General features: G+C 48.5%; 1 protein-coding gene across 1 annotated transcript; it reads right to left on the bottom strand.

Annotated features, from left to right (window-relative positions):
• Nucleotides 1-4,015: 4,015 nt before the first annotated feature.
• RHOB (ras homolog family member B) lies at nt 4,016-6,366 on the bottom strand. The gene has a single exon (XM_082276681.1). It carries the CDS (start codon nt 6,071-6,073, stop codon nt 5,483-5,485), a length of 591 nt encoding a protein of 196 aa, XP_082132807.1. The 5' UTR covers nt 6,074-6,366; the 3' UTR covers nt 4,016-5,482.
• Nucleotides 6,367-12,245: the final 5,879 nt, after the last annotated feature.

Here is a 12,245-nt window from a genome sequence, read left to right as displayed (position 1 = left end):
GCATTTAGCATAAAATCCCACCCACTGGTCCCCTTTACTGGAAAGCAAGATGTAGCAACACAGACAAAACCCACACAGACTGGCAAGTGAGGAGGCAAATGTACACACAGTTAGTTGGTGCTGTAAGCACCGGCCTGATGTTCCTACTCTGCAGCTACAGTTCAGTGTAGGTATCCCATCTGTGCCTCCGGGTTTAACCCCCCTCTCACTCCCCCACCTTTTAGCACCAGTTTGATGATCATGTAAGGCATGCAGATATGCCCGTAGCTGTTATTACATCCAATGGTTATGGACAGATAATACACTGCTGTAACTCTTCTGAGTTATGGATGGATAACACACTGCTGACACATACACCTCTTACAGGTGACTTCAAAGCCTCTCACTTCATGGCCCCTGTGACAGAACTGGAGAGAGATCTGTCCTGTGCAGGGTGTGCGTGGCCACAAAACTGAATTCACCTGGCTGCTACTTTTCACAGACTGTGGCTTACCACTGCCACTGGGAGTAAGCCTGAAGAAAACTTGCTCTCAACAAAAAACTGGACAAAATCAAGGGAACAGGGTGGACGAGGGAAGTGCAACTCATTCGTTTCCTTTAGTAGCACTGAAGAAAATGTCCATCCATTACATCAGGCTACTCATATCAAACACTTAAAGACATAGAATAATGGAAACATAGGGTGACTTGTGCTGGAAGGGACCTTAAACATCATATAGTTCTGCAGCCAAGGAATAAAATCTGTGAGTGAATTGCTGTTAGTGAACTGATTCAAGTAAAACATTTGTGGACTCCCTCAGAGTACTTTTTTTTATTTCTCTTACTGCAGAGAGTTTGTGTCAATTCTTTACTGAGCTGCTAAAACAGACTTGTAACCTGTCCAACACAGTGTAAGGCAAATGGAGCTAAACTAATTTATTGTTGCAAACCCAGAAAGCCATATAAGAGGACATTGCCTTAAAGTCTGCAGTTGCACTTGTGCAACCCCCCCTGGAGAAGTCTGTGGAGTTACATGAGGGTTAAAAAAACTAGCAAGCATAAGTAGCCTAATCCCAACGCATAACAAGTGCTTCAACAAGCATTTTGCCAAAGGTACCACAGAGATTTAATTACTTCTTTCTCCTACCAAAGATGACATCTCCTGTGTTTGACATACCCTACAGAGTGTGCTTTCTATACAGAGTCTCTATTTGATTGTGCAAGGGCTACTTAAAGCTGCTGTGGGTAAAAAGGGAAAAGAAGGGCAGAAGGTGGTTCTGACCTTCCCTGGGTGGCTTCATTTTCAGTCTGCCCTGACAAGACACCCTCGCAGTGCCAGAGGGCTCAGCCTGGGAACCTTGTGGGAGTGCACAAGTGGTCTCCTCACTTGAATGGAGAATGATGGAGATGATGAGTGGGCCTTTCAGCGAGGTTTTTCTACATTTCCAGAGTTTGCTGCTAAGGAGGTGATAGCACTATCACAGGGCTCTGGCTCCCACTAGAAGAAACGCCTTTAGCAGAAGCTGAACTTGTCCTGAAGAGAATAAGGGAATATGCAACCTTTCCTCAACTGAGGACATCTGTGCAGTGTGTGGACACAGCTGGGAAAACCTCTGCGTGCCCAGCAGTGTGCACAGGGACTGTGAGATGAGTTGGTGGTTGACCTTTCTTTGATGCTCTGACTTGCTCAGTGCCACCGCCTCTCCTGCCAAAAGGTTACAGCAGACAGACTGGGATCAGATGAACTTGAATTAGGGGACCAGATGAAGATAAGCAAGGGAAGGTCCAGATTAAACCAATCCTCTGTCTGAATATAGGGTGTAGGTTGTCAGGCACCTGCCCCAAGCTCAGGTGCCTGCCTGGCCCCGACGGCGGGAGACCCTCTGGGTACACTTGGGCAGATGCAGCTGTGGGGTGGAGTTGGTCAGTGTGATACCCTGATACTCTGGGGCATCAGCCTGGCCCTGTCAGGGTGTCTGATGGAGTTGGTCAGTGTGACACCCTGATACTCTGGGGCATCAGCCTGGCCCTGTCAGGGTGTCTGATGGAGTTGGTCAGTGTGACACCCTGATACTCTGGGGCATCAGCCTGGCCCTGTCAGGGTGTCTGAGTCACGATGGGTGGGATGTGCCACACCTTATGTTTCCCCTCCACCAAAGCAAGTCCAGCAATGTGACACAAAGTAAAGGAGTTATGTTAGAGCTCTGATCCCACCATCTGACCCCGACGGGTGGACTCCCACAGTGATCTCACCCCACCAGCTTACTCAGCTTCACAAGTAGCAGAGAAAGGTCATGCTCAGTTAAAACCAAAATGTGCTTTCTTGCAGCTTTTCCCCCTTGGGCCAGAGGCTGTATCCCTGACTTGGGCAAAGATCCAGTTGGAAATAATGGATGTAATTACCTTGTAAGCACCTCAGTGGAAAATATTAGTATAGTTAATTATACAGGGATGCAATGCTAACCCATTTCCCAGTGTTTAAAATACAAATATTAATGCTTTCTCCTTTGGGGTTTTGAGAAGATTAGTTATTGCTGCAGTCTAACTGAATTGTTAAGTTTTTCAGCTATTGCAATCATTTTAATGAGGTTTCCAGTGCAGGTTTTAACATCACTGGCTGGCATCACATGTAGGAGTGTTACTCTCAACAGAGCTGGGGTTTGAGTTCCCCTGCAAGAATGAGGTCTTTGGCCATGGCCCTTTAAGTATCCAAAACTGAGATCTCTTTCAAAGGATGTTTGATTTTAGTGTTCTCAAATTGAAGATAAGAAACTCACACATTGAGTATCCAAAGAATTGAAATTGAAATTTGAGTATCAGGAGAATTGAGAAGGATACCCAAAACCTGGGACTTAGGTACCTTTCAAGAAATCCTGATTAAATTGTCTACGTGAAAATGCCTCTCTTTCGTTAGGGATCATAGGAAACAGTGTAATAAACTCACAGCATGCACTGAGCATGTACTCTAGTATTTTAACATTATGGCTGATTGACTTTCCAGGTGTTGAACAAGGAACCTGGTATTTCTATATCAGTCTGTCTGAAAATCCCCATCACTTTCAGTCGGCTGCTGGGAGAGCCCTCTGTGAGCAAATGAGCAAAAGCCACTACGTGTGTATTTGGTAACATTTCTGAACTATCTGTATGCTAGCAGAAAAGCTCAACTCTCTTCTTGTATCTCTGCAAAAGGAGTGGAGACAATTTATGAAAATATAGAACTGTCCTGAGATTTCTCTTGAAGGTACCTGAGGAAGTTTTTCCAGAAAAAAAAAAAAAATAGGAGACATCAGCACTTTGGGCATAGGCCTTATTGTTCAGCAACAATCACATTTTGCACGGGGCCACCTCTCCTGCCAGGAGCTGCGGCCATAGGCAGCACCATGGGGCCTGGTGCACCTGCCCCAGCACGAAGAGAGAAGGGACAGGCACAATGCCCTGCTGGGGAGCCCTGACACAGAAAGGCCCAGACTTCTTAGGTTGCTATGGGAATTAATGAGGCCAGCAATTGGGAAATCCAGCCAGGCAGCTTAGGAGACTCCTGCTCCAACACAGAGCAGCATCTGCCCTCCCGCCCTGCTGCAGCAACCAGGGCCATGCACTTCAAGCAAAGGGCAGATCGCTACTAAAAACTGGTTTTATCTAAATATTTTCTTGAGAAATAAGCCTTACTGCCTGTGCTATTTTCAGTTTTGTGCCTGTTTTGCTGCTATACCAGCTCACTGGGAGCCTAAGCACAAGCCACAAGGCTTCCCATGCTCAAGAGCAACAAGGTTGGATTAGTCACCACCTTGACTTTTGAGTACACTTCCACATACCATGCACAGAAAAACTAAGGAAGCAGCTCCCCCGAAGGGAAATAAAACCACCATCCTCTAAAAGCTGCTAGACAAGTATTTCAGCCTGTGGAAAAAAGCCAAATAAAAGCATGTGCAGGCAACGGGCAAACTCTGGTCTAGTTCAACACCATTCAGGTGTACTGCCACAACCTGAGGACAGTCTCTGTGAATCACAACGCTGCTCTCGCAAGTGTCAGCATAGAATCTTTTAATACTTTACATAAAAAACTGCATACACTATAGTTTTATGTAAACATCATATACATCTCAGTTTTTGCCATGTCAGTTTATTAAAAACAGTCTCAGTACCACTGTTGAGGGAAGAGGGAGAAAAGTAAACAAACATAAATGGATACATTTGTTCTCTGAACCAGAGAAACACAAAATTATTTTCACCCAGGTTGGCCACCCTGTGAAAATAAGTTTTAAATAAACCTTGATTCTTTCAACTGCCCTTTAGTACTGAAGTTTGATGTACTCACTGAATAAGAACAGTGCTTTCACCCATTTTTTTTCCAAGGCAAAAGTATACAGTGGTATTATTTTGTCTTGTGTTGAAATCAATTTTAAACAAGACCCAGATGAGGTTACTGAGTAAGAATGTTTCCAATGCTACAGTGTTGTATGCAGATGACGAGTGCATTGAGCGTTTAATTTAAACATTAAAAAAAAGAGTCCACGAAGTTGTGCAAAGTAACTTCTTTTGAAAATAAACTTTTAAATAAACCCAAATCAACACACTTGCAGGAAACAACATCAAAAGTAAGGAGCAGGCACCAAGATCATAATATGGCAATGTCATCCCCTTGCTCATCCTGCCTCATCCGTCAGGAGGTGGATGTCCAGCAAGCAGGACAGTTCAGCTTTACTTTCTGGCCTGGTGGCTTGTGCAGCTGGAGTCAGTTGAAGGCTCCTGTTATCAGCAGGCATCAGTCACTCAGGTCAAGTTCCTTTGCACAACACAAGTCCCACCTGGGCACCCCCTCCCCAGCTCACTTTAAATAAGCACCCCCTGCACTACCCCAGTCTGCACAAGACAAAAAAGTAAGATATATACAGGCTTCACTTGGGATAACCCTCCCCTCCCCGTCTCAGTCTTCAGGGCACTAATTTCCACAGCAGGTCAGGCTCAGGCTGAAACACGTGAGGGAGAAGCAAGAATGCTGCAGGCAGCCTGGGAGAGGCAGCCCCTTTCCCCAGCTCGCCTGGCTGGAGGCACATGCAGGCAGGAGGCAGAAGTCCCTTCGAGCATCTCAGCTCCACCGCCCTCCTCTTGCAAAAGAGAGGAGGCTGCCCGGGAGCAGCAGGTGTTGGCAAAGGGGCAGAGCCGGGTGCAACGTTTGCTCAGTCCAGTCTCAGCAGCTTTTTGTTGTTGAGTCCGCGACTAACTCACGGGGGCCGGTGGTAGGAGAAGGCTTCTCCCCACTTTATTCCCAAGACTCAGGGCATGCAATCCCCCCCCTCCCTCTGTCCCCACGGCTGAGCAAGCACAACCCTTTTCGGCCAAGGCTCAAGGAGCATGCTCCCTCCCTCAGCCCCCACCCCATCCACGGCCAGCCCCCAGCGGAGGGGACAGGCAGATGCCGTGTGCGTGCATAACCCAGCTCCTCTCCACCTGCCAACAGGTGACCCAGGCGCTGTGCCCAGCGCCCCGCTCCAGACACGCCCTATAGGACTTTGCAGCAGTTGATGCAGCCGTTCTGGGTGCCGTAGCGCTTCTGCAAGGCTGCCCGGGTGGCCGTCTCGAAGACCTCCCGGACACCCTCCTTGGTCTTGGCCGAGCACTCCAGGTAGTCGTAGGCCTGGATGCGAATGGCCATGGCCCGGCCGTCCTCGGTGCGCACCGGCTCCTGCTTCATGCGGGCCAGCTCGTTCCGCACGTGTTCGTCGTTGCGCAGGTCCTTCTTGTTGGCCACCAGGATGATGGGGACGTTGGGACAGAAGTGCTTGACTTCGGGCACCCACTTCTCTGGGATGTTCTCCAGCGAGTCCGGGCTGTCCACAGAGAAGCACATGAGGATCACATCGGTGTCCGGGTAGGAAAGGGGACGCAGGCGGTCATAGTCCTCCTGGCCAGCCGTATCCCACAGGGCCAGCTCCACCTGCTTGCCGTCCACCTCGATGTCCGCCACGTAGTTCTCGAAAACGGTGGGCACGTAGACCTCGGGGAACTCGTCCTTGCTGAAGACGATGAGGAGGCAAGTCTTGCCACAGGCACCGTCCCCCACCACCACGAGCTTCTTGCGGATGGCGGCCATGGCCAGGCTCGCCAAGCTGGCCTTGCCGTGCAGTAGGACGATGGCAGCGCCCTCCTCCCCGCGGCCGCCGCCTCCCGCTCCCTCTCGCTTCTCACAGGGCACCGTGGCGAGCCGGCCCGCGCAGGCAGGCGGGCGCACCTTCCTCTCTGTGCGTACCGGCACGGCGCCTCCGTCCCCTGCCTCGGGGGAGCGCTACGGCCGCAGGGCAGCGCCGCCGGTCCCGGAGCCCCACAGTAGAAGCGCTGCCGCCGGCTCTTACCCTCACAGCAGCCACCGCTCCCACCCCGCTCCGCGCAGCCACTGCCGCAAGCTGCGGCCCGGCGCCGCTATTTAAAGGCACTCGCGACTTTCTTAATATAGCCGGCCAATGGGAAGGCAGGGAGTGAGGTCATCCCCGGCGGGGAGCGCTGTGATTGGCGAGCGGCCGCGGGCGAGAGGCGGGGCCGACGGCGGGCGGGGGAGCGGCGGGGCCGGGGGCAGCGGGGCCGGGCCGGGGGTAGCGGGGCCGGGCCGGGGGCAGCGGCCGGGCCGGGGCAGCGGGGCCGGGGCAGCGGCCGGGCCGGGGTCGCGGCGGGCGGAGCCGCGCTGGGGGCGGCGTGGGGAGCTTCGTGTTCCCGGTCTGAGCCCTCCCGGCCCCGGGGGATCCCGGCTTGGAGCCAGGGCAGGGTAGCGCCGGTCCCCGCCGCAGTCTCGCCGCTCGGGATGGCCGCTCTGAAGAGTCTGGGCGGACAACCGCCCAGACAGAAACGGCGATCGCCGCTGCGTCCCAGGTGCTGCTTTAAAGCCCGGGCAAAGTGAGCAGGGAGTAAATTGCAGGTGGTTGAATAAAACAAAAGCTTCCGCTAGGTGCTGCTGGAAAAGCGCTCGACCCCCTTTCTTAAAAAATTCATTATGTTCGACTGTCGCCAGCTCTTGGCCAGAAGGGAACGGAGGAATTGTAAACCGGGAGAAGCGGCATGCTTGAACTGAAACGGCCTTTGGGTTTCAATTTACAGGGATAGAGGAAGTCACGGCAATGAAAACACGAACGTGGAAAATAAAGGGGCGCCAAACACTGTAGTGCGTTTGCACTAGTTTGTAGCGTAGTTGCTGGGAGGGCAGGGTGCGAATCCCTCCATAGGAGCAGCTGGGCTGGGCTGGGCTGGACTGGATGCTCGGGGTCACACGGACACCGCCGGCAGCGCTGGGTCCCTCTTGCACCTATCGCTGCTCAGCCGGGTGCTGTCCCAAGCTTCCTGCCTGCGAGCTTTTCCATACAGACGATGTCCTGTGGCTACTGCCTCTCGGTGTTGGATCCAAAGTGTCCCGTTTTCCTACCCAGCCCTGGCGTTAGTGAATAGCACAAAAATGAATGGTTTGTACAATATGGTTGTTATTAAAAATTATATTTTAAAATACCCACTTGGAGAGTGAATGCATCACTGAGTACATCAAATTGCCTGACAAGTTACTTGCAGCAGAGTGTTACAGAGGGGTGTGTGTTAATAGGGCAAAAGGTTCACTTAATCCTAGACATTGAAATAAAATTCATTTTCTGTGATATCCATTTCTCCCTGTCAAAAGAGCATGTCCCTGGATGCTGATGGATGAATTTGTACCTTGATCTTACTGGGGTTTGTACAGCATATTTTATTTTAACATAATAAATTCAAACTGATTTTTGAAAGAATCCAGCAATAAAGTGTAGACATTGACATCGGTGTTCTTCAGTACCTGTGGCCTTCGAGCGGGCCAAATTTCTGATTTGCATCACCCCTTTAAATTTGTTGTCACTGCTCGCAGGCTTAAATCCTTCACAAAACTGCGTGGAAATCACCCCCATGCTGCCATGTCCTCCTGGCGATGGAGCACTGGCAGCTTGTAGCTATCTTCCCCACGATCCCACGCACGTCAGGCCGTTCGGAGCGGCAGACAGGGTGAATTTGCGGCGAATTTGCGGTGAATTTGTGCCGTACAACGCAAATCCCCACGCCCCGGCCGCTCCCCCGCGGCCGCGCTGCGCTGACGGCGGGGGCCCGGCGCCCTCTCGCGGCGGCTCCGAGCCCTGCACCGCCCTGTGCCTGTTGGGCAGGAAAAATGCGGCTCTGGGGCGGCGCAGGAGCAGCTGCGAGTGCCTCATCCGGCGCGAGAGGTGCTGCTCAAACATACTTCTGATTCCGTTTGTATTTGACTTTTTTGAATCATGCCTGGGTGTGTGTTTGTTTGTTTATTTTTAGGAGCAAAACGTTTCATCCAACCTGTCTGCTGGTCCCAGGGTCCAAATTGTGTTAAGGAATTGCTCCACAAATGTCCAGCTAACCCAAGTCAAACCCACAGCAGGAAGTTTTCTGGTGACTGAGCAGTACACATATATTTTCAGCACCTAGTTTTGGTCTGAGCCATAACTGCCTCATTTTCTAGTGAAGTCTCACATCTCTAGTCTTGCACACAGTTGTATTGAAGGGAAAGGGCCTGATGTTTCATCTCTCACCATGCAAGACAGACTTCATCCAAGGCTATGTAATTCCTTGACCAAGGGTTTCAAATGCTTTGTAAGTTTTTTTTCCAGAGGCATTATATCGTGAGACTCAGCCCTACAGCATGTCTGTAAATCAGATAATTTGTGTGCAAGCGTAAATCTGTACCAAAAGCATGAAAGCTCAGTGGGGAAGGCAATCTTTCTCCTTTTTGCCAAGAAGTAGGCAAGTAAGTACATTGCCTGCTGTGGCATAACATGCTGAGGGAGCCACGTGTGTTCTAATGGCACACTGAGTCCTGCATGCTGACTTGTAATGCTGGCATCGGGCATCCTGCAGTCCTCATGCAGGCAAAGCTTCCCGGCAAAGTGAGGAAGGCAAGAGGCAGTGAAATATGAGCAGTTCACAGGGTAGTGCTCTGATTAGATGTGAGAGAATGGGCAGAAATGCTGAGTGTCTGTCTCTCTAAGCTGCTAAGAGTTTCTGACACATTTAGGAGCCAGAACACTTGCTATGTGTCACAGCAGGTCTATTGCTTTCCAGCGTACCTGGAGAAAAGCAGAGTTTAACTCTCAGAACCCCTTGGGATCAGTGCCCTCAGCAGACAGGCCAGACTGATCTACCTAGAAACTGGAATGCCAAGGCACAGCAGGAGAAGATGAAACCTCTGTATTTCCATACAGAGGTTTATGCTAAGTACGGTGCACATGAAAGCACACCATCCCAAACAGAAATGCCTTCCTGACTAAAGAGCTGCATGGGATGCACTGGCATTGCTCTTCCAGGGAACAAGAAAGGTCAGTCAGAAGCTGTTGATTTAATTGTTTCAAGTTCTTATAGCAAGACTATAAAATCATACTTTAATAGGACTCAGGAAATATGGGCTGGCAGAGTAAAATTATACCACTACAGTAAATTAAAAGTGGCCTTTTGTCTCCAGCTGAGTTCAAATTAAATAAAAACAAGTTCCTCATCCTTAGGCTAGACTTTTTAGACCTTCAACCCCTCATCTCAGTTGAAGAACCCTTCTGTAGCTGTATGAAATAAATGAGCTGACCACATAACTGTTACAGATACTGATCATGTTACGTATCTACATCAGCAATAATGCCTTTGGAAACAGTTCTCTCTGCAGAGAGACCAAACTAATCCACCTCTGATTCCCTTTGTTCTCAGTTTTTAGTGATTGCAGACACCTTGCAGTCTTTGTCTACCAGGAAAACTGAGACAGAGTAAGAATTGCTTGTCCAATGCCAACAAGTTAGCAGGGAATTCAGTCTCTGTATCTGGAGTTCATGACAGAATGCTTAACAGTGGGAAGTTCTTTCCCTTCAGACTCTCCAGTGGATGTACTTCATTCCATTACTTTGAAGATAGTCAGACACTGGAAAAAGCTGCCCACAGAGGCTGCAGAGTCTCCATCCTTGGGCATATTCAAAACCCAACTGGACACAGTCCTGAGCAACCTGCAGTAGTTGATCCTGCTCTGAGCAGGGCAGGATGGAGTAGATAACCCCTCCTCACCTCATCCATTCTTTGATTCTGCAATTCATTCATTTGTGATGCCTCAGCAGATCTGGAAAGTGATGTTTCGAGGGTCTCTCTGGCAGGTCTCCTCCTGTTTGACACCCCAGCACTGTCAGCCCACGTTCCACCGCGGAGTTTGGCACACTCAGTTCTGAAGTGCTCACACAGGATGAGTCTTTCGCAATAGGAACAAGGAAACTTCTGAAGTAAACATGTTGTGATTTGTTAATGATTTGTGTAATTTCCACTTTACTGCCAGTAAAGTAGACTTCTTTAAAAAACAATGATGTCATATGGTTCTCCATGTAGATTGGTTGGCTATATTAAGATACATTAACCTATTGCTTTAATTACTGTGGTCTTCATTATGGTCTTTGAAGTGCGGTGGTCAGTTCTCTCTGCAGGGGAACCTGTCACCTGAGGAAGCTGAGGCAACAACAATATTAGAAGAAACTGATCTAAGAGAAGGCAGTTGATGGTGGAAATTACTATCCTGTGAGTCTAACAAACTTCTGTTTCTTATAAATTAACCATAACTCTATGAAGACTGAGAACACTTTCTTAATTCCCACGTGATAACTGAGCTATGGGCAAAAGCAGCATGGATGCACACAGAAGAGCTGTTGCCATTGTAGAATTCCACTAACAGATCATGGCAGGAAAAATGTCAATAAAACTGATTTGGAAAGTTGTTCACTACAGTGTTTTACATTCCATGTCACTCACAAAATTAAGTAATTCAACCTAAAAAAATTACATCTGTTATGGACTGAACACTGACCATAAACAATATCTGAGATGATAAAACAGAACTATAGGGTGTTGCAGGAGTCTTGGTTACATCCAGATTTGGCTTACACCTTAATTTTTTGATTTATAATATTAGGCAGGAACTAGGTAGTCACAATTTCAGAAGATTCTGATACCAGAGAAACTAAAAGGGGGAAAAAATAGGAAAGAAAGGTAAGACAGGAGTATGGAGAGAAAAAAGGAGATAAGGGAAATTCCAGGAAATATGGAATTTCTCTCCTCTCCTCCTTCTACCCTTCACAAAAGCTTAAAAAAAATCCCATCTTTGGAATACGTCATTTTGTACTTCATCTTGATTTTCAAGGAATGGCTGCTTTTAGGAGAAAGTTAGCTGTAGTTGGAGATCACCCCGCTGGTAAAATATGCGTCGTGTTTGCTCTGTGTCACGAACACCTTCCCATCTCCTATGAGCCAATGCTGACACTACTGACACAGAGGTAGATGGGAAAGAAATTAAACTCATTCTCTTGGATGTGTCAGGGAAGAATGAAGTCGGTTACTGAGATCTCCGCTCAGTGTTCCACAAGGATGTAGACATCTACTGGTGTTATTTTAATGTGCTTATTCATGGACAGGACTGGCTTACAGCAAAACATCCTTGATTTTTGGGTTCCAGAAATCAAAGTGTTCTGCCTCAGAGTATCTATTATTCCAGTGGCTGCCAAGATAGAACTAAGGTATTAAGAAGAAACTACTCCAGGCAATGAGACAATTAACACTACAGAAGAAAAAGCTTGGGCTGCCAGCATTGGGGCATATGCTTACCTGGGCTGTTCTGCCAAGACAAAAGAAGGTGATGATAGAGGCCTGGAGATCATTAACCAATGTGCATTACATGAGGAAAGGAGGAGAAAGAAACACTACAGGCACTGCCAAATTTTGTGAGAAGTGAACATTATTTTGTGATTGGATTTCATCCTGTTGAAAGGTAAGCAGATACCTTTGTTGCTGTTGATTTTGTGCTATAAAAGCTGCTTTTATGTTACAGGAGGAAAACATCCCTTATCTGCAAAACATCACACTTGAGTAGTTGGATTTATTTCCTTCTCCATCTCCAATACAGGCTGAAGAGAACAAGTCTAGGTTTGACATGTGGAACCAGTCTTGAGAAATGGAAATGACCAAGCTACCATTCTCCATGGAGGTTTTTCGGTCAGGGGAAATACACACAGACTAGGACAGCAACATAAACCAACAGTAGTGGGACAAGCATGAGAACGTGTTTTAGTGAATCTAATCCCAGGTTCCTGGTAGCAAGACTTAGTGGCAAACAGCTGTGCTGACAAAGTTTCCTGGTACACACTCCCTTCCATACCCTTCCTTGAAGGGTGTCCTTAGGGAAGGGTGTCACCACACAGGTATCCAATAGTCTGCTGTGC

This window comes from Coloeus monedula (assembly GCF_965178545.1).
Source record: "Coloeus monedula genome assembly, chromosome: 2".
NCBI classification, from domain to species: domain Eukaryota; kingdom Metazoa; phylum Chordata; class Aves; order Passeriformes; family Corvidae; genus Coloeus; species Coloeus monedula.
This window is presented reverse-complemented; position numbering and strand designations above follow the sequence as displayed.

Bases quoted from the DNA above. Each gene is read 5' to 3' on its own strand.
- RHOB (XM_082276681.1), bottom strand. From the start codon at position 6,073: ATGGCCGCCATCCGCAAGAAGCTCGTGGTGGTGGGGGACGGTGCCTGT.